Genomic DNA, 26,128 nt, shown 5'->3' with positions numbered 1-26,128 from the left:
TGCATTACTACCACTTTAGGCATTCAACACTTCCTGGAGGTTGGATGAGTCCCCCATCGCATGCTCCGGTTCCATCCTGCGGCCCCCATCTGGGTCAGGCCGATGCATAGGTAGAATAGGCAACCACCTTGGGTGTATCAGCAGAAGGGAGTAAGTTCACCTTACAGAGTTTTACTCTTAAAGGGCCAGCTCCTATTGGTTGTAAAAGGTTAAAAAAGAAAAAAAAAAAATTGTGTTGATCTAATACATTTCAAACGTCTCGTGAACAAGTTCTACAAAGGGCACTGAAACTTGAACAATGCATTTTCCTTGCTGGCTTAGGCTGACCATACGTTATACCAGGGCTTGGGAAATTTGCTTGGAATCTAGGAGCCAGATAAAAAAGTTAGGAGCCAGAAGCGAACGCATATGTGAGCGGAGTTCAAACCACACATGTGAGGTATCGCTGCGATTAGAGCGAGAGCAATAATTCTAGCCCTAGACCTCCTCTGTAACTCAAAACATGCAACCTGTAGAACTTTTTAAATGTCGCCTATGAAGATTTTAAAGGGTAAATGTTTGTCGCCATTCCACGAGCGGACGCAATTTTGAAGCGTGACATGTTGGGTATCAGTTCACTCGGCGTAACATTATCTTTCACGATATAAAAAAAATTGGGCTAACTTTACTCGTGTCTTACTTTTTAATAAAAAAAAAAGGTGTATTTTTTCCCCAAAAAAGTGCGGTTGTAAGGCCCCATACTCACGAGCAAACATGTCTGCTGAAACTGGCCCGCAGGCCAGTTTCAGCAGACATGTTTGGTCGTGTGTGGGCGCGAGCGGGCCGAATTCCAGCAAACATTTGCCCGCCGGGCCTTTTCCCAGCGGACAAATATTCCTGGACTTGTTTTAAAACAGTCCGCTGGAATCCTGCCCGCTCGGACATGTACGGTCGTCAGTACAGACCTACCGTACATGTCCAGGCGCCCGCCGTCCCTCGCATGCGTCGAATGACTTCGACGCATGCGTGGAAGCATTTTAAAGGCGGGCCGCCCACGTCGCCGCGTCATTGTCGCGGCGACACCGCGTCATCGACGCGGCGACACCGCGGACACGCCCCGCGTATTGTTTACGCGCGGACTTCTGTACGATGGTGTGTACAACCATCGTACAGAAGCCCTCTGGCAGACATGTATGGTGAAAACGGTCCGACGGACCGCTTTCACCATACATGTTTGGTCGTGAGTACCCGGCCTAAGACCGCTTTGCAAATACGGTGTGACAGAAAGTATTGCAATGACCGCCATTTTATTCTCTAGGGTGTTAGAATAAAAAATATATATAATGTTTGGGGGTTCTAAGTAAATGGAAGGAGATAGGCGGGCAGTGAAAACAGGGGAAGCTCCATTAGCACTGCCGGTTGTCTTGTCATATCAACGGCCACCACAAGAGGGCGCCAGATTCCAGAAGGAAGCATAGGACCTTCATTGGTTGCCAGTAAAAGACAGAATCACTTTTAAGGCACTCTATCTGACACATAAGTGTGTTCAAGGAAATGCCCCCCAATATCTATGCGAAAAATGTAAATGTCACAACCCCAATCGCGTTCTGCGATCCACCAACCAAAATCTACTCCAGATACCCAAAGCCAGATACAAGTCCAAAGGAGAACGAAGATTTGGAATCCAAGGACCTCGCCTGTGGAACGCTCTACCAACCAGCATCCGATTGGAGGTGAATCACCTGACCTTCAGAAAAAAACTCAAAACCCATCTTTTCTGAGGGCAAAAGTACAGTAGGGAAAGCATACTAAGCGCCCAGAGGCGATTCAGTTCGCATGTGTTGCGCTATATAAGTTTCTCACTCACTTAGAAGGCCACAATTACCGGCCGGCGCAGCCCAACGCGATCGCGCCGGGGGTGGGAGTTGCGCACAGGGACAGGATACCCGCACGGGGACAGGATACCCCAGCTGTGCCGCCCCAGGTTGCCAATTCTAGTCGCAAATGCGACCTGGCGCCCGGGGTTTGTCGACCCCTGAATTATACAATTTTTCCTTTAGATTTACCAAAACCACAAAAAAACTTTTTACTTTGTATCCAATCAAACAGGCCCTTGTACTACATAGTTGACCATAAATCTAAAGGCAATTGAATAATAAAATTGTATAATGTATGGCCAGCCTCAGTGACCTCAATAGATAACAAAATTCCATCAATTACCACAATGGGAGTTTCTTTTTTATGAATACGGCCTGAAATACCAATCTTTGCACAGTTTAGTGTATTTTATCTTAACTACAACTAAAATATATTACATGTAAAGTCTTTGCACAAATACTAAAGAAAACATGGGATCAGACTTCTCTAAGAGTTGATCTAGGACCGAATTCTCCCAGCAGCCTCTTCTCCATTGAAAGGCATTTCAGGCGAGCGCACCTTACCTTACGACAAAATTAAGTGTTTTTAAGAAGCCCTACAGCAGGTAAACTGCCGTTCTCTATCCAGCTGCAACAGATTGGCAGTTGACTGAGCTGAGAACAATGTAGCGAAAAAAAGTGGAATGAGAGAAGTCCATCTTTAATAAATAGCACTACGGAGTATAAAGTGTGAGTTAGCGTCTTTTCCAGGATTATGGCGTCTGCCGTCATGCTCCATTAGATGCGGAGTTACTGCGCAGAGTACAACACCTTTAAATTCCACCAATCGGACATCCAGAATTCTCCTCCGATCTTCAACTGAAGAAGAACTTTCCTCGTTCTCCAATACTGACCCATTACCCGACGATCCCAATTCCAGAGCCCGAAATCTGAAGACTCCTACTTGTCGGCAGCCACAGATCATACGGCTCCACTGTACTCTGACATCTATCCCTGACCGGAGTGGGTACACCAAGGAAGACTTAATACGTCCATTGGCTCATTCTACTTTCCATATGGCCACCTTGCCGTCCTCCTCCCCCGAGCCGCTTAGCACATAGCGGTCCTCTGCAGAGCACAGAGATTTCACTATGTCCGTGTGTGCCACCAGCTCCTTCTCCACACTCTTCTTCTCTGTGTCAATGACGTAGATCTTCCCTCTGGTCTTACCCTGCGAGAGTCCCTGGCTGCCAACCCAGATCTAGGAAGAACAAAACACAGACACCATAAATATCAAGTCAACATACAGAGGGGTAAGGCAGGGATAGGGGTCAGATATGTGTACTACTGACAGTGTCCCCACTGGGAAGATTGACCCTCACTTCCTGCTTAGTGTCAGAGAGCAGGAAGTGATAGGGAAATGTTCCAATGAGGGGACAAATACTTTATTTTATTTTATTTGGGAATACAACTGTTATGCCAACTGTGTCCATCTACCATTGTAACTGCCAAGACTTCCAGAACTCCTATTCCTAGAATCCCTGCCAGAACTCCTACTGGTACCCTCAGAATTCTGCCAGGACTCCCAATGATACTCGTACAATCCTGCCAGGATTTACCAATGGTACCCACTGAATCCTGCCAAGACTTCCAATGGTACTCGCAGAATCCTGCCAGGACTTCCAATGGTACTCGCAGAATCCTGCCAGGACTTCCAATGGTACTCGCAGAATCCTGCCAGGACTTCCAATGGTACTCGCAGAATCCTGCCAGGACTTCCAATGGTACTCGCAGAATCCTGCCAGGACTTCCAATGGTACTCGCAGAATCCTGCCAGGACTTCCAATGGTACTCGTACAATCCTGCCAGGACTGCCAATGGCACTCACAGAATCCTGCCAAGACTGCCAATGGTACTTTCAGAATCCTGCCAAAACTGCCAATGGCACCCGCAGAATCCTGCCAGGACTTCCAATGGCACCCGCAGAATCCTACCAGGACTTCCAATGGCACTCGCAGAATCCTGCCAGTACTTCCAATGGCACTCACAGAATCCTGCCAGGACTTCCAATGACACTCGCAGAATCCTGCCAGGACTTCCAATGACACTCGCAGAATCCTGCCAGGACTTCCAATGGCACTCGCAGAATCCTGCCAGGACTTCCAATGGCACTCGCAGAATCCTGCCAGGACTTCCAATGGCACTCGCAGAATCCTGCCAGGACTTCCAATGGTACTCGCAGAATCCTGCCAGGACTTCCAATGGCACGCGTACAATCCTGCCAGGACTTCCAATGGCACGCGTACAATCCTGCCAGGACTTCCAATGGCACTCGTACAATCCTGCCAGGACTTCCAATGGCACTCGTACAACCCTGCCAGGACTTCCAATGGCACTCGTACAATCCTGCCAGGACTTCCAATGGTACTCGTACAATCCAGCCAGGACTTCCAATGGTACTCGTACAATCCTGCCAGGACTTCCAATGGTACTCGTACAATCCTGCCAGGACTTCCAATGGTACTGGTACAATCCTGCCAGGACTTCCAATGGGACTCGTACAATCCTGCCAGGACTTGGGGGGCCCGTGATAGCCAGGTGTCTTTTCACCTTAATGCATAGGATGCGTTAAGGTGAAAAAAACACGAACCTTTACAACCCTTTAAGGTAGAAATAACCTTTGGAGCATATTTTGGTCCCTTTCTTCAGGAATCCTTTTAGAAACCCAGACCATTAAATACAATATAACACTAATATTCAATTATAGAAATTTATGAAATCCAGAGTGCATTTAACATCGTTTTAAATGGCAAAGTGTGAAAATTGGCCTATAGCACCCCCTGCTGGACAGACATAAAAAATAAAATAAATAGGCTATACATAATAATTGATATCATTTTTTTAAACTTTTTTTTGTCCTGAACATAATAAAATGTGTACAAAACCAATATACTTTGGGCTAGATTCAGAGACAGTTACGCCGGCGTATCAGTAGATACGCCGTCGTAACTCTGAATCTACTCCGTCGTAAATTTAAGCGTATTCTGGAAACCAGATACGCTTAAATTAGGCCAAGATACGAGCGGCGTAAGTCTCCTACGCCGTCATATCTTAGGGTGAATATTTTACGCTGGCCGCTGCTAGGTGGCGATTCTGTCGATTTCAGCGTAGAATATGCAAATGAGCTGGATACGCCGATTCAGAAACGTACGTGCGCTCTGCGTTTTTTTTTTTTACGTCGTTTGCGTAAGGCTTTTTCAGGTGTAACATTACTTCTGCTATATGAGGCATAGCCAATGTTAAGTATGGACGTTGGGCCAGCGTCGAATTTTGCGTCGTTTGCGTAAGTCGTTCGCGAATAGGGCTTTGCGTAAATTACGTTCACGTCGAAAGCATTGACTATTTGCGACGTGATTAGGAGCATGCGCACTGGGATACGTTCACGGACGGCGCATGCGCCATTCGTGAGAAACGTCATTTACGTGGGGTCATGTTTTATTTACATAAAAAACGCCCACCTCTTGACAATTTGAATTTGGCGCGCTACGCCGCCGCAACTTACTGAGCAAGTGCTTTGTGAATACTGCACTTGCCTCTCTAAATTGCGGCGGCGTAGCGTAAATAACATACGCTACGCCCGCACAAACTTACGTCCCCCTACCTGAATCTAGCCCATTGTATTTTCTGTAACTGTGTGTATATATATATATATATATATATATATATATAAAAAAAGCTTTTCCTTGGTTCATAACAGCTCTTTCTTTGCGCACTTACTACCATGTTTTGATCATCTTGGTCACAGGGGTCTCCAAACTTTTCAAACAAAGGGACAGTTTTGTGTCCTTAAGACTTTAGGAGGGCCGAATTGTGGCCAGCGGAGACAGCAAATGTCTCGGGCCCAGCATCGGTGACAATAAATATGGCCTCAAGGTTGGTCTCAGTAGGAGGAGGAGTAGGGCCCCTATTAGCAGGAGGAATAGTATCCCATCATTGGTATCAGTGGATGATATAGTGCCCCATTGTTGGTGTCAGTGGGAGGAATAGTGCCCCATTTCAGTGGGAGGAATAGTGTCCCAAGGGCCGGATAAAGGCTAGTAAAGGACCACATCTGGGCCTCGGGCCGCAATTTGGAGACCCCTGATTTTGTAAATCACCCCCCAAAAAGTTGGGATGATCCCAATGGCCTCTTACCTGCTGCTTGACCTTCAGCAAACACGTGACCAGCCAGCAGTCCTGCAGTACGATCCTGTGCGGGGCTTTGGAGAAATCTTTTGTGTCAAACACACAGATCTCACCGGCTCTTCTGCTCGCCGCCCACAGCTGGGACTTCTATAAAAAAAACAGAGCAAGAAAAGCAGTCAGCAACAGCCAATCGGCACACTGCGCAACGGTTTACCGCCCGGCACACTACCCCGTACCTCCGAGAAGAACTGGATGGAGGAAAGCTCCGGGCTGTTCTTGCGTATATTCTCTGTGATCTCCATCTTCTTGCACAGCTGCCCGTTTTTCCTCGTTACGACGATCGAATCTTTGGTACCTTCAGAATGGTGGAAACAAGAGAGATTATTATTGGGGGCAGTGGCGGCTGGTGCTCCAAACTTTTGGGGGGGCGCAAACAAACGGAAAAAAATACAATTGCAGCCTCACTGTGCACATGAGCAACTATGCCCATCAATAGCAACCACTGTGCCCATCAATTGGCGCCACTGTGCCCATCAATTGGCGCCACTGTGCCCATCAATTGGCGCCACTGTGCCCATCAATTGGCGCCACTGTGCCCATCAATTGGCGCCACTGTGCCCATCAATTGGCGCCACTGTGCCCATCAAACGCAGCCACTGTGCCATCAAACGCAGCCACTGTGCCATCAAACGCAGCCACTGTGCCATCAAACGCAGCCACTGTGCCCATCAATTGTCGCCACTGTGCCCATCAATTGTCGCCACTTTGCCCATCATTTGTCCCCTCGATGACGCTTCAGCTAATCAGGTTACCGGTAACCAGAACCGGTGAACCTGATTGGCTGAGATGCCTGTCAGTCTTACCCAAGGAACGCACCCCCCGTGCGTCCCTGGATAAGTATTTGGAAGCCTATTACAGCCCTCAGGCTGTAATCGGAAAGCCTATCAGAGCAGCACTTCCACAGCCAACCAGCTGCCGTTATTCAGATGGCCGGCGCTCGCCAGGGGGCCGGCCATTTGAATAGTCGGCGGCAGAGGCAATACACAGATTCATGCAATGCATGAATCTATGTATTGTATCAGTGGTGGTGCGGGAGCCAGAGGGGGCGGCGCTCCGGCGCCCTCTATGGACGCACTGCCACTGATTGGGGGGGTTTATGAAAACTCAGAAAACAGTTGTTGCGTGTAGTGACCAGCCTGCAGACTGTAGGTGCATGACGCCTACACATCGTAAAACAGGGAGTATTTCCATCACAGGGAAGCCCAGGTGTTGCATATAGCAGCACCTGAATCCAGAAAGTCTGTGTCCAGGAAATACACCACCAGTATGGTATGTGTTTGTACCATCATATACCTGTGTAGCAATATGGACTACAATTGCAGCCAACAGTTATTCCTGCCCTATCTGTATATTCTATTATCCTCTAGTCAGCAGTGGGCTAAATTCAGGTACCGCTGCGCACTTCTTACGGAGGCGCAGCATACCGTTTTTGCCCTGCGCCCCCGCAAATTATCTGCGCTACGCTTCATTCACGAAGCAGTAGCCAGGTAATTTGCGTGGGCGCTCCTCAAAAATGCCCGGCGTAAGGGCGCGTAATTTAAATGATCCCGTAGGGGGCGTGGATCATTTAAATTAGGCGTGTTCCCGCGCCGAAAGTAGTGCGCATGCTCCGTCGGGAAACTTTCCCGACGTGCATTGCGGCAAATGACGTCGCAAGGACGTCATTTGCTTCAAAGTGAACGTAAATGGCGTCCTGCAAACAACGTAAAATTTAAACTTCGCGACGCGGGAACGACGGGTATACGTAGCATTGGCTGCCCCTGCTAATAGCAGGAGTAGCCTTACGCGAAACCTGACGAACGCAAACGACGTAAACTGCGTACGCAGGGCTCGCGTAGGGTAGTGAATCGGCGTTAGTATGCAATTTGCATACTATACGCTGACCACTACGGGAACGCCCCCTAGCGCCCATCGTAAGAATGCAACCTACGATATGACTGGCGTAAGAGCCCTATGCCAGTCATTTCTTAGGCTGCAGTCGGCGTATCGAGGTTCCTGAATCAGGAGCAGTCGAAACGCAAAGTGCTGCCTTAGGCCCGGGCCTTGTTGGCCTAGGCCAGGATACAGCGTTGCCTCTAGTGCAGCAGCAAAACCTGTTCATCTCAGTGGTGTACTAATCTGACAGAACACTGCTGCTTTTATAATTCAACGTGTAAACAGTCCGATGTCTTTGTAAATCCTGTATTTCACCATATAAGCTCCATTTACTGTTAAAAATAACTGTGAAATGCAAAACTCCGGTGGGTGTAACAAGATGTCCGTTTGCCACCTTCTCATTGTATCCTTACTGTGGAGGAGTGCGGGGTGTAGCAAGATGGCAGCGATGGAACGTCGCTTCTAGTACAAATTCTGATGGGTCGCCTAATCTGATGAAACACCAGCATTCAGCCTGGAAGGATGGCGCCATCTAGTGGCCAACGAAAAGTACTGTGTGTGGGTTGCTCTAGGCTGAAATTTAGTATTGAAGCAACATTTTCAATAGGTGCAATACAGCAGACCTAAAGAAAACAAACTAGACTTTAAAACATGCTCTTGTTGTACTATAACTATTGATAATAACTTGGTTCTGGTGTGTCTCCATTATCAGTATTTGAAAATGAGGTTGTTTGTGTTTTCTATTCAAATGCAGGAAGGTTATATAAGCAGTCCATAGGATATGGGGTTTGGGTGGTATATAAGGCTGAGGGGGGGGGGGGGGACTTACAGTACATCAGCAGGTCGTTGTACAGCTTCATAGAGGTGATGTCATATTTCAGCTGGAACTTATGATTGACCTTCAGGGTGTTCACATCCCAGGCAAAGACATTGCCGTCCGCACTGCAGGAGTACGCCAGCCTGCGAGCAAACACAAAACAAAAGATGTCAGACACCATTGAAGTGGGGGGAGGTCTGTGCTCAAATCCAAATGGCTCACATATACAGAACACAAGATGCTAAGGGGGTGCGACTACACGATAAACACTGAAAATACCAACTGAACCTTCTGCATACCATTATACTATCTTACATACTGCTAGCAAACAAAGCATACAAATCTAAAAACTATTTTGATTGCATGGTGCTGTGATATCAGCAAAGTGTCAACAATACGATTCCCGACTAGAGCGCTGGGTGCGCATGCGTTGTATTGGCAGTGTGTCACTACTTGCCGACCAGCCGCCGCTAGCTCTACGTCGACTCTCGCAGCGGCCACTAGGGGCGTGTATACACGCCCCCCGCTCGTCCCTGACTCCCGTGCGCGTGCCCGGCGGGCGCGATCGCCGCAGGCCACCCGCGATTGCTCATTACAGAGCGAGGACCGGGAGCTGTGTGTGTAAACACACAGCTCCAGGTCCTGTCAGGGGAGAAATGCCTGACCGTCTGTTCATACAATGTATGAACAGCGATCAGTCATTTCCCCTAGTGAGGCCACCCCCCCTACAGTTAGAACACACCCAGGGAACATACTTAACCCCTTCCTCACCCCCCTAGTGTTAACCCCTTCCCTGCCAGTGGCATTTTTATAGTAATCCAATGCATTTTTATAGCACTGATCGCTATAAAAATGCCAATGGTCCCAAAAATGTGTCAAAAGTGTCCGAAGTGTCCGCCATAATGTCGCAGTACCGGAAAAAAATCGCTGATCGCCGCCACTACTAGTAAAAAAAAAAAATATGAAAAAAAATGCCATAAAACTATCCCCTATTTTGCAGATGCTATAACTTTTGTGCAAACCAATCAAACGCTTATTGCAATTTTTTTTTCACTAAAAATATGTAGAAGAATACGTATCGGCCTAAACTGAGGGAAAAAAAGTTTTTTTTTATATATTTTTTGGGGATATTTATTATGGTAAAAAGTAAAAAATATTCATTTTTTTCAAAATTGTCGCTCTATTTTTGGTTATAGCGCAAAAACTAAAAACCGCAGAGGTGATAAAATACCACCAAAAGAAAGCTCTATTTGTGGGGAAAAAAGGACATCAATTTTGTTTGGGAGCCACGACTGCGCAATTGTCAGTTAAAGCGACGCAGTGCCGAATCACAAAAAGTGCTCTGGTCTTTGACCAGCAATATGGTCCAGGGGTTAAGTGGGTCATCAATGGGGGGTGGGCGGCTTTGAAAACAAGGAAGGGGCTGGATGCCCTTAGTGAAGATGGCAGCTTGGGACAGATGAGCCATTCTGAAAGTGGAGGGGAATGCAAGGTAGTGGTATAATTTTTTTTTTTTTTTACAACTGTGTATTGCTTAACCACTTCAGCCCCAGAAGGATTTGGCTGCCCAATGACCGGGCCACTTTTTGCGATTCTGCACTGCGTCACTTCAACTGACAATTGCGCGGTCGTGCGACGTGGCTCCCAAACAAAATTGGCGTCCTTTTTTCCCCACAAATAGAGCTTTCTTTTGGTGGTATTTGATCACCTCTGCGGGTTTAATTTTTTGCGCTATAAACAAAAAAAGAGCGACAATTTTGATAAAAAAAACAATATTTTTTACTTTTTTGCTATAATAAATATTCCCAAAAAATATATAAAAAAATAAATAATTTTTTCCTCAGTTTAGGCCGATATGTTCTCTTCTACATTTTTTTGGTAAAAAAATCGCAATAAGCGTTTATTGATTGGATTGCGCAAAAGTTATAGCGTCTACAAAAGGGGATGGTTTTATGGCATTTTTATTATTTTTTTCACTAGTAATGGCGGCGAAATGCGATTTGTACAGCGACATTATGGCGGACACATCGGACACGTTTGACACATTTTTGGGACCATTGCCATTTATACAGCGATCAATGCTATAAGTTTTACTTTATTTTCAATCCCCATCACATTCTGTCTCATTGGCAATGAGAGAGTGTCCCTCCTGGCAAAAGAAAAGCCGACAGAGGGTCTAACCCAGGGGTCTCAAACTGGTGGCTCTCCAGCTGTTGCGAAACTACAAGTCCCATGAAGCATTGCAAGGCTGACAGTTACCAGCATGACTCCCTCATGCAGAGGCATGATGGGACTTGTAGTTCCGCAACAGCAGGAGGGCTGCCACTTTGGGACCACTGGGACTCTAACCCTTCCATGCTGTATGCTTTGCTTTTAAAGAGGAAGTAAACCCTGATGGGTTTTACTTCCTCTTTTGCTCCCTGCAAATCCTGATAATTTAAAGCATAATGGGATAGTATGCATCGCATACTAGCCCATTCTGTGACACTTACCTGCAAACGAATCCAGGCCTGTGCCCTGTGCAGGCTGCGTCCATCTTCTCGCCCCTCTTCCTTCTGGGGCTGCGGACTCTGGCTCTGTGATTTGGTGGAGCCACGTGACGTCACACTCGCGCATGCGAGCGGGAGCCGCCAGGATATGGCACAGTCCAACTGAAGGAGCGTGCCATTGCTTCAGTGCGCATGTGCTGATGACTTCGCCACATGCAGATATAGGGGGGATATCTCCTAAACCGTGCAGGTTTAGAAGATATCCAGGATAGCTACAGGTAAGCCTTATTATAGGCTGTAACGGTATGGCCCCTGGGACCCAGAAGCTCTTGAAGGGTGTGGGGTACTCCTGTTTCAGCTTCACCAATGACTCGTGTGTCTAGGGTCATCCTATGTCCACTAGGGGCATAGGATAACTGAGAACTGATATTTTGGATTACATAAAAAGGGACAGTAATGATAATCCACAATATATTCAAGAATGTCTGCAAAGAACTAATTACAGGTTGTTGATTCTGAACCCAACAGGTCAATCGGAGAGTGACTCATTCAATGTGGAACATAGACTGTTAAGGTGGTAATTAAGTCTGCTACTGTCATGTAAACTAACCCTAGTCTGGCTCCTAAAGACCCTTTCAGTGTGTGATGCTAATTAACACTGTATTGTGTGAAAGTTCTATTGATGAAATGTGTATTGTATAGCAGGTGAAAAGAGCTCATCTCGGAGTCACCTTGTCTGGGTAAAAGGATTAGTAATTAACTCATGTAGATTATCTCGGTGCCAAAAAGTCTGACTAAAGATGTGTATTGGGCTCCTTGTGTCATGTTGAGGGTGGAGTCGATTCATTGTTCACTCTTTGTTTCTATTGTATAAAATCCTGAGTTTACCATTAAAGTATCTATTCGTTTTGAACCAGAGACAGAGCTGTGTGTCTCGTTTCTGGGGAATTCTTATGGGTCCTGTTCGCCGGATTGTAGGGTGTCGATAAGCTGTCGTGGGTTGGTGGAATGGAATATCGTAAACGGCGTTAACCCCTGACCGTTACATAGGCTCACCTGTAGCAAAAAGTGGTATGTAAGGGTTTACAACCACTTATAATCCATATTGAATAGTCTTCAATAGCCTGAAGAGCTCCTTCTCTAGCTGTGTGGAGACCCAGTTCTTACCTCTTCTGAGTATCACTGATGTCGGTGACGATGTCTACTACCTCGTCCCGGTGGTCACTTAGCTGCTTGTTACAGGACATACTGTGAATGTTGATGATGTAAATCATGGAATCACTCGATCCGATCCACACGTGAGTCGAGTCCACTCCCACCATACACCTCTGGAAGGAGACACAGTGTTACATGTCTGACATGAAATAAAAATAAAGAAAAATACAAAAAAATACATGTATGTATTACCTGAAGTCAGGGACATATGATCATCCATGGACACTAGCTATGTGCATCTAGGGGCGACCATCTATCCCTGACTTCAGGTGATCGCTCTCTGTACAATTACTTCCTAAAGATGGCAGACGGCTGTGTCCACTATCAGCCTGTCATTGCTTTCTATAAGCTTCCCGGTCACAGCTGTCTGTACACACCTGGGCTCCCGGGCGCAGTCTTTCACAACCTACTTTTTGCACCACAGCCAATTTTGCCATGTGAATAAGGCCTAATCTGATATGTATGTCCATTGAAATATACCTCAAGCCAAAAACTTTATTTTTTTTTGCTTCAGAGCCCACTCACACTTGACGTCCATTATCACAATGCATGGAAACGCATCTATTCTATGTGTGGCACCATACATTGTGGATAGCCCCTCTAACACATTACAGTGGAACCTCGGATTATGAGCATAACCCGTTCCAGGAGAATGCTTGTAATCCAAAGTACTCACATATCAAAGCAAGTTTCCCCATTGAAGTCAATGGAAACGAAAATAATTGGTTCCGCATTGACGTCAAAGTTGCCAGAGGCGGGGGGGGGGGCGCCGGATAGCCTCAGAAACGGCCGGAAAGGCCAGAGGACAGCTCGGCTGACCTTGGCAAGGCAGGGAACGCAGTATTTCCATGTCTTTCTGAGCATTCCCGAACGGGGGCCCCCCCCCCCACCTCAGGCCAAACACGGTACTGCACATCGCTTTGGCCTGAATCGTGCTCGTTTTGCGAGACAAAACTCACAAACCGAGTTAAGATTTTTTTTTTTAAATATAGTGCTCATATTGCGAAATTTACTGAAAGTTGGCAACCCTGTCCTAGTGCCGCCTACCTCTCCTAGTGCCGCCCACCTCTCCTAGTGCCGCCCACCTCTCCTAGTGCCGCCCACCTCTCCTAGTGCCACTTACCGCTCTGTGCCTTTGGTCAGCATAGGAAGAGAAAATAATCTGACCCTTCCCCAATCATATAAAAAAAAAAAAAACACAATCTGTCTGGAGTCGGCCTTTTAGGTATGAAGACCTGCAGCACACGATGCTTACCAGTTTAGCCTTTCCCACTTTCAGGCAATGTTGTTGAATGGACCAGGAGGAGGCGTTAAACACAACCACCTTCCCCTCACCCGTGGCGCACCACAGCTTAGGGGAGTCGTCCCGACCGGACTTGTCCAGCTGCCCTGCAGAGAGAGACCCGGGTCAGTGTTGCAGATAATTATTGTGAATAAGGTGACTTTACATTGGTGTATTCTGGTTCTGCAGGTAAGTTGCAATCAAATACTGAGCTGTGACATCCCACGACAGCACAATACGTTTGTCACCACCATAGTGCCACATCACTGGTGTTATTGGGAGGAATAGTGCACCATCATTGGTGTTATTGGGAGGAATAGTGCATCATCATTGGTGTTATTGGGAGGAATAGTACAGCATCATTGGTGTTATTGGGAGGAATAGTTCACCATCATTGGTGTTATTGGGAGGAATAGTTCACCATCATTGGTATTATTGGGAGGAATAGTGCCCCATCATTGGTGTTATGGGGGGAATAGTGCATCATCATTGGTGTTATTGGGAGGAATAGTGCATCATCATTGGTGTTATTGGGAGGAATAGTGCCACATCATTGGTGTTATTGGGAGGAATAGTACAGCATCATTGGTGTTATTGGGAGGAATAGTACACCATCATTGGTGTTATTGGGAGGAATAGTACACCATCATTGGTGTTATTGGGAGGAATAGTGCCGCATCATTGGTGTTATTGGGAGGAATAGTGCCGCATCATTGGTGTTATTGGGAGGAATAGTGCACCATCATTGGTGTTATTGGGAGGAATAGTGCACCATCATTGGTGTTATTGGGAGGAATAGTGCTTCATCATTGGTGTTATTGGGAGGAATAGTGCACCATCATTGGTGTTATTGGGAGGAATAGTGCCGCATCATTGGTGTTATTGGGAGGAATAGTGCACCATCATTGGTGTTATTGTGAGGAATAGTTCACCATCATTGGTGTTATTGGGAGGAATAGTGCCGCATCATTGGTGTTATTGGGAGGAATAGTGCACCATCATTGGTGTTATTGGGAGGAATAGTGCCCCATCATTGGTGTTATTGGGAGGAATAGTGCCCCATCATTGGTGTTATTGGGAGGAATAGTGCACCATCATTGGTGTTATTGGGAGAAATAGTGCACCATCATTGGTGTTATTGGGAGGAATAGTGCCTCATCATTGGTGTTATTGGGAGGAATAGTGCCTCATCATTGGTGTTATTGGGAGGAATAGTGCCGCATCATTGGTGTTATTGGGAGGAATAGTGCACCATCATTGGTGTTATTGGGAGGAATAGTGCACCATCATTGGTGTTATTGGGAGGAATAGTGCTTCATCATTGGTGTTATTGGGAGGAATAGTGCACCATCATTGGTGTTATTGGGAGGAATAGTGCCGCATCATTGGTGTTATTGGGAGGAATAGTGCACCATCATTGGTGTTATTGGGAGGAATAGTGCCCCATCATTGGTGTTATTGGGAGGAATAGTGCACCATCATTGGTGTTATTGGGAGGAATAGTGCTTCATCATTGGTGTTATTGGGAGGAATAGTGCCGCATCATTGGTGTTATTGGGAGGAATAGTGCACCATCATTGGTGTTATTGGGAGGAATAGTGCCCCATCATTGGTGTTATTGGGAGGAATAGTGCTTCATCATTGGTGTTATTGGGAGGAATAGTGCATCATCATTGGTGTTATTGGGAGGAATAGTGCCGCATCATTGGTGTTATTGGGAGGAATAGTGCACCATCATTGGTGTTATTGGGAGGAATAGTGCACCATCATTGGTGTTATTGGGAGGAATAGTGCTTCATCATTGGTGTTATTGTGAGGAATAGTTCACCATCATTGGTGTTATTGGGAGGAATAGTGCCGCATCATTGGTGTTATTGGGAGGAATAGTGCACCATCATTGGTGTTATTGGGAGGAATAGTGCTTCATCATTGGTGTTATTGGGAGGAATAGTGCCCCATCATTGGTGTTATTGGGAGGAATAGTGCCGCATCATTGGTGTTATTGTGAGGAATAGTTCACCATCATTGGTGTTATTGGGAGGAATAGTGCCGCATCATTGGTGTTATTGTGAGGAATAGTTCACCATCATTGGTGTTATTGGGAGGAATAGTGCACCATCATTGGTGTTATTGGGAGGAATAGTGCCTCATCATTGGTGTTATTGGGAGGTATAGTGCATCATCATTGGTGTTATTGGGAGGAATAGTGCACCATCATTGGTGTTATTGGGAGGAATAGTGCTTCATCATTGGTGTTATTGGGAGGAATAGTGCCGCATCATTGGTGTTATTGGGAGGAATAGTGTACCATCATTGGTGTTATTGGGAGGAATAGTGTCCCATCATTGGTGTTATTGGGAGGAATAGTGCTTCATCATTGGTGTTATTGGGAGGAATAGTGCATCATCATTGGTGTTATTGGGAGGAATAGTGCCGCATCATTGGTGTTATTGGGAGGAATAGTGCACCATCATTGGTGTTATTGGGAGGAATAGTTCACCATCATTGGTGTTATTGGGAGGAATAGTGCACCATCATTGGTGTTATTGGGAGGAATAGTGCCACATCATTGGTGTTAGTGAAAGGAATAGTGTCCCATCGGTGGTATCAACGTAAGGGATAGTGTGACAAATAGACAAAATGTGACAAACGAACGGAACAAATTATTAAAAAATAATAATAATAAGTTTTTATTATTATTATTATTTTTTTGTTACGTTCCCTTCGTTTAGATACGGCATTAATTTCTTCGGATAATTCGTAACTTCGGATAAATTTGTATTCGTTCCGTTCACCAACAGCCAAATTTGAAAAGAAATTCCAATACCTATAATTTAATAGTTAGTAAAAGTTGTTATTAGTTAGTTCTTATTACGAATATTCGGGAAAAAAATCGTTAACCACTTAAGGACCCCTTCACGCCGATATACGTCGGCAGAAGGGCACAGCTGGGCACAGGCACGTACCTGTATGTTGCCTTTAAGAGCCCAGCCGCGGGGTCGCGCGTGTGCTGCCAGCGGCGGCGCGCTAGCGACCCGGTCCGAAGCTCAGTGACTGTGCCCACGGCACCGGTCACAGGAGCCAAAGAACGGGGAGAGGTGAGTGTAAATACACCATCCCCGTTCTTCTGTGTGGCAGTGACACTGATCGTCTGTTCCCTGATATAGGGAACAGACGATCAGTGACGTCACGCCTACAGCCACGCCCCCCTAACGTTAGAATCACTCCCTTAGGGCACACTTAACCCATTAGCACCCCCTAGTGGTTAACCCCATTACTGCAATTGTCATTTTCACAGTGCATTTTTATAGCACTTTTCGCTGTAAAAAATGACAATGGTCCCAAAAATGTGTCAAAAGTGTCCGATGTGTCCACCATAATGTTGCAGTCACGAAAAAAAATCGCTGATCGCCGCCATTACTAGTAAAAAAAATTAAATAAATTATTAATAAAAATGCCATAAAACCAACCCCTATTTTTTAAACGCTATAAATTTTGCGCAAACCAATAGATAAACGCTTATTGCGATTTTTTTTTACCAAAAATATGTAGAAGAATACGTATCGGCCTAAACTGAGAAAAAAATAAAGTTTTTTTATACCTTTTTTGGGGATATTTATTATAGCAAAATGAAAAAAAAATATTTTTTTCAAAATTGTCGCTCTATTTTTGTTTATAGCGAAAAAATAAAAACTATTCGGCGTCTGCGCACCGGCGCCGAATAGAGCCGAGCCGACCCGAGCTTCCTTCGAGAAGTCGTGACGCGCTGTGTGCGCCGTCGTTTAGCATGTGAATCAATTGGCATGTCAATAGGAACGCCCACTCCCGCGGTATTCCCTACCCGGAAGCCGCAGTGAATTCTAAAGCCAAACGCTATCTACGGCAAAAAAAAAAGGTCAGTGTCATTTTATATGCAGAACTGGGCTGGATGTAGTGTTAGAAATTTTTTATAGGGTGAACCCCCGCTTTAAGTGGTTAAACAGGTTTTCAGTATTTTGGATATTTCCGAATTAACGAATTTGGGAAAATTTATTAAAAAACAAATTTGGAACGAAACAAATTGCACTTGTAAACTGAACCCCACTGTACCAATAGAGGACATTTCGGAGGTTCTCAGACCTGTAGCTGATATTTTCTGGTACCCTAAAATCTGGCAATACAGGGACTGGAAGAGTGAACATTATTCTTGCTCTGCGGGGGAGGGACTGCACAACAAACATCCCAAATGAGAGGGGAAAAAGCAGGCACTGTAGATGTTCTATTCATGGCCTTACCTGGGGTATAGAGCAATACATCCACAGACTGAGTTGTGGTCTCCCCGGCTGAAGGGTTTATCCTGTGTTTCAGAGTCTCAGAGGTGGTCTTTGGAATCATCATAGGAACTACAAAAGAAAAAAAAACACAACAAACTGAAACAACATGGCAATATTCCAGGCAGACAGAGATATACGGAAGTAAGGCACCAATTCCCCTCCCCACTGTGTAATGGAGATAAAGAGAGGAGACGTGTTTGTACTCAAGACAAACGAGAGCAGCCTAGGGTGACAACCATAGCTTCCTCCATAGATACAGTGAGTGAGTGAGTGTTGTTCCCCTAGTGGACAAAATGGTTTACTTGCAGGATCATCAGGTGAACATACAGTAAAGGAAAAAAAGGCAAAACATTAAAACGAATGCAGCCATCACATCTAAGGATTGGTAAGCTGCAATACAATACATTATTGTTTTTAGATACCCTCTAAGTTATAAAATGGCCTACCATTGTAAACTTTCCTTTTGAAAAGTCGCCTTGTTGCTCTCACGTTCATCCGACAGCTTTAGTGCTTTCTGAGTTGCCAACACAGAACAAGTATGTGGCAAGTAAAGTCAGATGTTTGTTCCCGGTCAGAGACTTCATAAGTCCCTTCTACTGAAAGCAGACGCTTCCCTCCTGTGCTGCAGGTTCCAGTATAATAAAACTCACCTTCGTTCCTCATCCTGTCGAAGTGCGAGAGCTTGGAGGCGGCGTAAATGGATTTTGCAGTCTGGAGAGCGCCAACCACAGCGTTCATGAGAAGGACATTGGTGAGAGCCTCCTGTACATACTGAGGGTCCTATGGAATGAAAGAGCAAGTGTGAGAAAATATGATAGGATTGTATGTATGGGACAATGTATTCTTGTACAGCAAGCATGAGAAACAGACCCTACTTGAAACCCTAACACTAATCCGCTCTGCAACCCTAACACCAATGCTCTCTATAACCCTAACCCTCCCTGTAACCCTAACACTTACCCTTCCTGTAAACCTAACACTAACCCTTCATGTAACCCCAACACTAACCCTTCATGTAACCCCAACACTAACCCTCCCTGTAATCCTAACACTTACCCTTCCTGTAACCCTAACACTAACCCTTCATGTAACCCCAACACTAACCCTTCATGTAACCCCAACACTAACCCTTCATGTAACCCCAACACTAACCCTCCCTGTAACCCTAACACCAATTCTCCCTGTAAGCCTAAAACTAACCCTCCCTGTAACCCCAACACTAACCCTCCCTGTAACCCCAACACTAACCCTTCCTGTAACCCCAACACTAACCCTTCCTGTAACCCTAACACTTACCCTTCCTGTAACCCTAACACTAACCCTTCATGTAACCCCAACACTAACCCTTCATGTAACCCCAACACTAACCCTCCCTGTAACCCTAACACCAATTCTCCCTGTAAGCCTAAAACTAACCCTCCCTGTAACCCCAACACTAACCCTCCCTGTAACCCTAACACCAATTCTCCCTGTAAGCCTAAAACTGCCCTCCCTGTAACCCCAACACTAACCCTTCCTGTAACCCCAACACTAACCCTTCCTGTAACCCCAACACTAACCCTTCCTGTAACCCCAACACTAACCCTTCCTGTAACCCCAACACTAACCCTTCCTGTAACCCCAACACCAACCCTTCCTGTAACCCCAACACCAACCCTTCCTGTAACCCCAACACTAACCCTTCCTGTAACCCCAACACCAACCCTTCCTGTAACCCCAACACCAACCCTTCCTGTAACCCCAACACCAACCCTTCCTGTAACCCCAACACCAACCCTTCCTGTAACCCTAACACCAATTCTCCCTGTAAGCCTAAAACTAACCCTCCCTGTAACCCCAACACTAACCCTTCCTGTCACCCCAACACTAACCCTTCCTGTAACCCCAACACTTATCCTTCCTGTAACCCTAATGCCAATTCTCCCTGTAACCCTAACATTAATCCCTTCCTGTAACCCTAACATTAATCCCTTCCTGTAACCCTAACACCAATTCTCCCAGTAAGCCTAAAACTAACCCTCCCTGTAACACTAACACCGACCCTTCCTGTAACCCCAACACCAACCCTTCCTGTAACCCCAACACTAACCCTTCCTGTAACCCCAACACTAACCCTTCCTGTAACCCCAACACTAACCCTTCCTGTAACCCCAACACTAACCCTTCCTGTAACCCCAACACTAACCCTTCCTGTAACCCCAACACTAACCCTTCCTGTAACCCTAATGCCAATTCTCCCTGTAACCCTAACATTAATCCCTTTCGGTTTTTGGAATGATGGTGTGTACGCACATCAGACCATCAGGCCACTTCAGCGGTGAACCGATAGAAATGGCCCGTCGGACCATTCTCATTGGTTTGGAACGACCGTGTGTACGCGGCCTAACCTTCCCTGTAACCCTCACACTAATCCTCCCTGTAATCCTAACACTACCCTATACTGTAACTCTCCCTGCATCCCTCACACTAACCATCCCAGTAACCCCAACACTTCATGTAACCCATACACCCTAATACTCTCTGTAATCCTAACCCTACCCTATCAGGGTTACCAGGAGGGTTACATAACACTAACCCTCTCAGTAACCCTTACACTAACTCTCTCTGTAACACTCACATAACCACCCCCATTGCCCTCACACTAGCCCCTCTGCAACCCAGTGGCGACCCCGTTCATTAGGATCTACATACAGGGCACCAGATTATGGATTTCAATGGGGGGGGGGGGGGTTTGAAGCATGCAGGGCTCTAATAGGCTTAAAAAAAAGGGTGGGCTCAGGGCACAAAGCATGGTGTTCCCGGTGTTCAGGAAGGTGTTCCCAGCATTCGTACGCCCCCCAATTATTGATCACCAGCCGCCACTGCTGTAACCCTAACACTCTGACACTAAAAAGTCCCAGTACCAGACACGGGGGAAGTCCCAGCGAGTTCTGACAGCCTACACTAGAATAAATTGCCGAATGAGCCTACAATTATGATTCCAGTGAAAAAAGTCCAGGAAATCAATGTCTCTCGAAAATCATAGCAGCCAGAACTTCCACTGAATATTCATCAACCTACCTTGTGGTTGTCAGCCATCTTCCTCCCCGCCCACATCTCTTTGATCATCAGATTCCACAGCTCACATTCACCCTTTAGATTGGCATCAAACGCGTCTTTCCTGGTGGAGGCCTTAATCCTGAGTGTTGGAATCCGTAAGAGTAGGAAGGCCGACATAGAGACCTTTACATCCTGGACAACATGGGAGAGATTTGGAGTTGGAACATGGACTTAATAGCAACATACACACTCAAAATGCCTCTACACTTATTTTCTGACATAAGGTATTATGTTCGGTTGTGTGTCCCACTCCCTCTGCCACACCGCATAGCATTTCTTGTTACTACTCCCTGGTTACCAGTCTTTTTGGATTATGACATTACACCACCGTACTGACTGCAGAGGTCCTTCCCGTGTTCTCCTCCACCTATAAATTGCCTAAACTCCCCCTTCCAGTCCCCAGTACCTGAAAACATACTAGATTAGCTGCCCTCTGCACACTGCCTAGCTCATAACACAATGTTCTGTCCAATGAAAAGCCAGTAAGAACTTGGCACTTGGATGAAAGAATGTACCAGCTTCCCCCCAGTTAAGAGAGACGTCAGCACGCCTTTTACCTATAACAGTTGCCAGTAGTTGGATGCGCCCAGATTTAAGGCATGGTACTACGTTTCCAGAACCTGAATACTCCCCTGAAACCCCTATAGAGAGTTAATGTACTGTATCAGATGGCTTCAGGATGCAGAGAAATCAAAGGAAGGCTTTGTATGCAGGAGCAACCAGAACTAGTGACTGGTTAGACACCAAGCTTGCAGGGGTTTAGGCAGGCAGTGAGCAATGACAGAGTCCATTATCCAGGCAAAGGGTCAGGGCAGGAAGCTATTCAGACAAAGGGTTAGGGCAGGTGGCGATCAGTAGTGTAATCTTTACCCAAAGGGTCAGGGTAGGTGGCGATTAGTAGTGTGATCTGTATACAGGTAAAAGGGTCAGTCAGGGCAGGTAGTGAACAGTACTGTAATCTGTATCCAGATAAAGGGTCAGGACAGGTAGTAATCAGTAGTGTGATCTGTATCCAGGTAAAGGGTCAGGGCCGGTAGTGATCAGTAGTGTGGATCTGTATACAGACAAAGGGTCAGGGCAGGTGGCAAAAAGTAGTGTGATCTGTATCCAAAAGATCAGGGCAGGTGGTGGCGATCAGTAGTGCTATCTGTATCCAGGTAAAGGGTCGGGGCCGGTGGTGATCAGTAGTGTGGATCTGTATACAGACAAAGGGTCAGGGTAGGTGGCAAAAAGTAGTGTGATCTGTATCCAAAAGATCAGGGCAGGTGGTGGCGATCAGTAGTGTGATCTGTATCCAGGTAAAGGGTCAGGGCCGGTGGTGATCAGTAGTGTGATCTATATCCAGGCAAAGGGTCAGGGCCAGTAGCGATCAGTAGTGTGGCTCTGTATACAGACAGACAAAGGGTCAGGGGCAGGTGGGAAACAGTAGTGTGATCTGTATCCAAAAGGTCAGGGCAGGTGGCGATCAGTAAGTAGTGTGATCTGAACACCTTTTTTCCCCTCCTCTTTTTAAACACAGTTTTTGTCATTGTTCACTAGCTACGAGTAAGCATCACATGATGTGAAACATGTCAGCCACCTTTTTCCTTTTGTTCACTTCATTTTGACTGCATCGCTTTGGTTGTTTTTTGGATTTTATTTGTATAATAAAGACATCGTTTTAAGGAGTGCCGCAGTCCAGGACTTTTTTCTATCCAGTGATCTGAATCCAGGTAAAGGGTCAGGGCAGGTGGCGATCAGCAGTGTGATCTGTATCTAGGTAAAGGGTCAGGACAGGTAGCAATCAGTAGTGTGGCTCTGTATACAGACAAAGGGTCAGGGGCAGGTGGGAAACAGTAGTGTGATCTGTATCCAAAAGGGCAGTGCAGGTGTCGATCAGTAGTGTGATCTGAATCCAGGTAAAGGGTCAGGGCAGGTGGCGATCAGTAGTGTGATCTATATCTAGGTAAAGGGTCAGGACAGGTAGCAATCAGTAGTGTGACCTGCATCCAGGCAAAAGGTCAGGGCAGGTGGCAAACAGTAGTGTGATCTGTATTCAAGTAAAGGGTCAGGGCCGGTAGCGATCAGTAGTGTGATCTGTATTCAAGTAAAGGGTCAGGGCCGGTAGCGATCAGTAGTGTGATCTGTATTCAGGTAAAGGGTCAGGGCCGGTAGCGATCAGTAGTGTGATCTGTATCTAGGTAAAGGGTAAGGGCAGGTAGCAATCAGTAGTGTGATCTGCATCCAGGCAAAGGGTCAGGGCAGGTGGCAAACAGTAGTATGACCGGTATCCAGGTAAAGGGTCAGGGCCGGTAGCGATCTGCATCCAGGCAAAGGGTCAGGGCAGGTAGTGATCAGTAGTGTGATCTGTATTCAGGTAAAGGGTCAGGGCCGGTAGCGATCAGTAGTGTCATCTGTATTCAGGTAAAGGGTCAGGGCCGGTAGCGATCAGTAGTGTGATCTGTATCTAGGTAAAGGGTCAGGACAGGTAGCAATTAGTAGTGTGATCTGTATCCAGGCAAAGGGTCAGGGCAGGTGGCAAGCAGTAGTATGATCTGTATCTAGGTAAAGGGTCAGAGCCGGTAGCGATCTGTATCCAGACAAAGGGTCAGGGCAGGTGGCAAACAGTAGTGTAATCTGTATCCAAAAAGGTCAGGGCAGGTGGTGATCAGTAGTGCGATCTGTATCCAGGTAAAGGGTCAGGGAAGGTGGCGATAGAGCAGGTAGCGAACAGTACTGTAATCTGTATCCAGACCAGGGGCCAGGACAGGAAGGGTCCTTTGATTTCGCTGCATCCTGAAGCCATCTGACTCAGCCAATGATGAGGCTCCAGGGTGATGGAAGAAGGTCTAAAGTTACCTGTGAGTACTGAAACAATTAGAAGACGTCTTTGTGAAGCCAAGCTATCGTCAAGAAGCCCCCCGCAAAATCCCATTGTTAAAGGAATGATGACCCCCCCAAAATAAAAATAAATGATATCAGCCTTATAAACAGAACGTAGGTGCTGTACATTGCACATTACCGCCCCATCACCGACCTCTCACCTCTATATTCCTAAATATGGCGATTTCCTCGTAGCTCTGCCTGCCCTCAATCAGAAGGAAGAGCCTCTTCTGAGTCATGGCGATCTTCCCCACCCCGAGGTTGGTTTTCACCGAATTGGACAACTTGTACACAAATTCATTCTGGTCCAGCCTCTCGGTGACTATGGACGGCAGGTCAACCTCCTCCGCTTCCGCCTCCGTCTCCTTCCAGCAGTTGTAGAAATCTCTGAAGATATCCGGGTCTATCTGCTTCTGGTGACCTTCAGGGAAAAGGCGGATTGAAAATTGTTAGTCATTCTGAAAAAAGGTTTTGGACTCGGTAAGATAGGGCAAGAACCCCTTTCACTTTGTGTGCATCTTTATCAGGCTGGGGAAATTTACCATCACTTCCTGTTCTGGAGACACAGCAGGAAGTTAGAGGAAATCTCTCCAAAGCGACTGTTTTCAACAGAACTAGTGTCCCCATTGGAAGATTTTCCCTCTATTCCTGTTTTGCTGACATCTCATCATCCAGGATGAAAAGAGGATGAACCTCCACAGAAGGGGCAAGGTAGCAATAAAAACTTGACAGCAGTTCTAATCCTCCCTGCTGCATCCAAAATAAATAAAAGTTTGGGGTTTACAGATGACCTCCGGCCTTCCCTTCAGTCTTGCACCAAGGAGCCAGCCCTCTGCTTGCATCAAGACTGAGGGCTCCTGAGAAGAGTACTGAGATGTCTTCTGAAAGCCATGTACAGCACCTTGCTGGCCCCTCACACCAGCCATGATTTGTCTGCATACTATAGAGCAGTGGATTCTAAACTGTGGCCCGGGGGCCGAATGCGGCCCTTTGCTTGCCTTTACCTGGCCCTTGGTGCTCTATTCCTCCCACTGATGACACTACTCTGCCATCTGACACCGACAACGGATCACTATTTCTCCCACTGACACCGACACCGGATCACTATTTCTCCCACTGACACCGACAACGGATCACTATTTCTCCCACTGACACCAGTAATGGTTGCCTATTCCTCCCTATGAGGACCACGGCCACGATTTCTCCTCCTAATACCAAATGTGGCGATATTTACTCCCACTGATGCCAGAAAAATTGTAATTCCACTGGTCAAAAATAAAAAAAGCTATAAAAATGGAAAGGTTTATTAACCACTTGCTTACTGGGCACTTAAACCCCCTCCTGCTCAGACCAATTTTAAGCCTCTCACTCTTTGAATGACAATTGCGCGGTCATACAACGCTGTACCCAAATGCCATTTTTATCAATCTTTTCCCACAAATAGATTTCTTTTGGTGGTATTTGATGACCTCTGCGGTTTTTATTTTTTGTTAAAAAAATAAAAAAGACAGATTAAAAAAAAAATACAAAATTGTTTTATATTTCGTTATAAAATTTTGAAAACGGGTAATTTTTCTCCTTCATTCATGTACGCTAATGAGGCTGCACTAATGGGCACTGATGGGCTGCACTGATGGGCACACTAAGGCGGCACTGGTGGGCACCGATAAGGCGGCACTGGTGGGCACTGATAAGGCGGCACTGGTGGGTGGCACTGAAGGGCATTGATAGGTGGCACTGGTGGGCACTGAAAATTGGCACTAATAGGTGGAAGTGATGGGCACTGATAGGTGGCAATGACCGGCACTGATCAGCACTGGTAGGTGAGACTGATAGGCAGCACTGCTAGGTGGCACTGATGAGGCATTGACTGGCACCACTGGTGGGTATTGATAGGTGGCAGTGATGGGCAATGATAGGTGGCAATGATGGGCACTGATAGGTAAAACTGATGAGGCATTGACTGGCACCACTGGTGGGTATTGATAGGTGGCAGTGATGGGCAATGATGGGCATTGATAGGTGGCAATGATGGGCACTGATCAGCACTGGTAGGTGAAACTGATAAGGCATTGACTGGCACCACTGCTGGGTAT

At 46.4% G+C, this 26,128-nt stretch overlaps 1 protein-coding gene across 1 annotated transcript in view; it reads right to left on the bottom strand.

Moving 5' to 3' along the window:
• Positions 1–2,063: 2,063 nt before the first annotated feature.
• The window catches only part of DENND3 (DENN domain containing 3), a 150,473-nt gene continuing 126,408 nt past the window's right edge, over positions 2,064–26,128 (bottom strand). Inside the window, exons 14-23 of the mRNA XM_040355040.1 lie at positions 24,194–24,453; positions 21,132–21,302; positions 18,722–18,851; positions 18,033–18,140; positions 13,732–13,865; positions 12,429–12,589; positions 8,785–8,915; positions 6,257–6,375; positions 6,030–6,167; positions 2,064–3,096 (exon numbers count right to left, since the gene is read on the bottom strand). Of these exons, the coding sequence (XP_040210974.1) occupies positions 2,896–3,096; positions 6,030–6,167; positions 6,257–6,375; positions 8,785–8,915; positions 12,429–12,589; positions 13,732–13,865; positions 18,033–18,140; positions 18,722–18,851; positions 21,132–21,302; positions 24,194–24,453 (1,553 nt within the window). The 3' untranslated portion in view covers positions 2,064–2,895. The remainder of the gene's footprint in view (positions 3,097–6,029; positions 6,168–6,256; positions 6,376–8,784; positions 8,916–12,428; positions 12,590–13,731; positions 13,866–18,032; positions 18,141–18,721; positions 18,852–21,131; positions 21,303–24,193; positions 24,454–26,128) is intronic.

The sequence above is a fragment of the Rana temporaria genome, chromosome 5 (assembly GCF_905171775.1).
Source record: "Rana temporaria chromosome 5, aRanTem1.1, whole genome shotgun sequence".
In the NCBI taxonomy this organism is placed as follows: Eukaryota; Metazoa; Chordata; class Amphibia; order Anura; family Ranidae; genus Rana; species Rana temporaria.
Note: the sequence above shows the minus strand (reverse complement) of the source record. Positions and strands in the feature narration are given on the sequence as shown.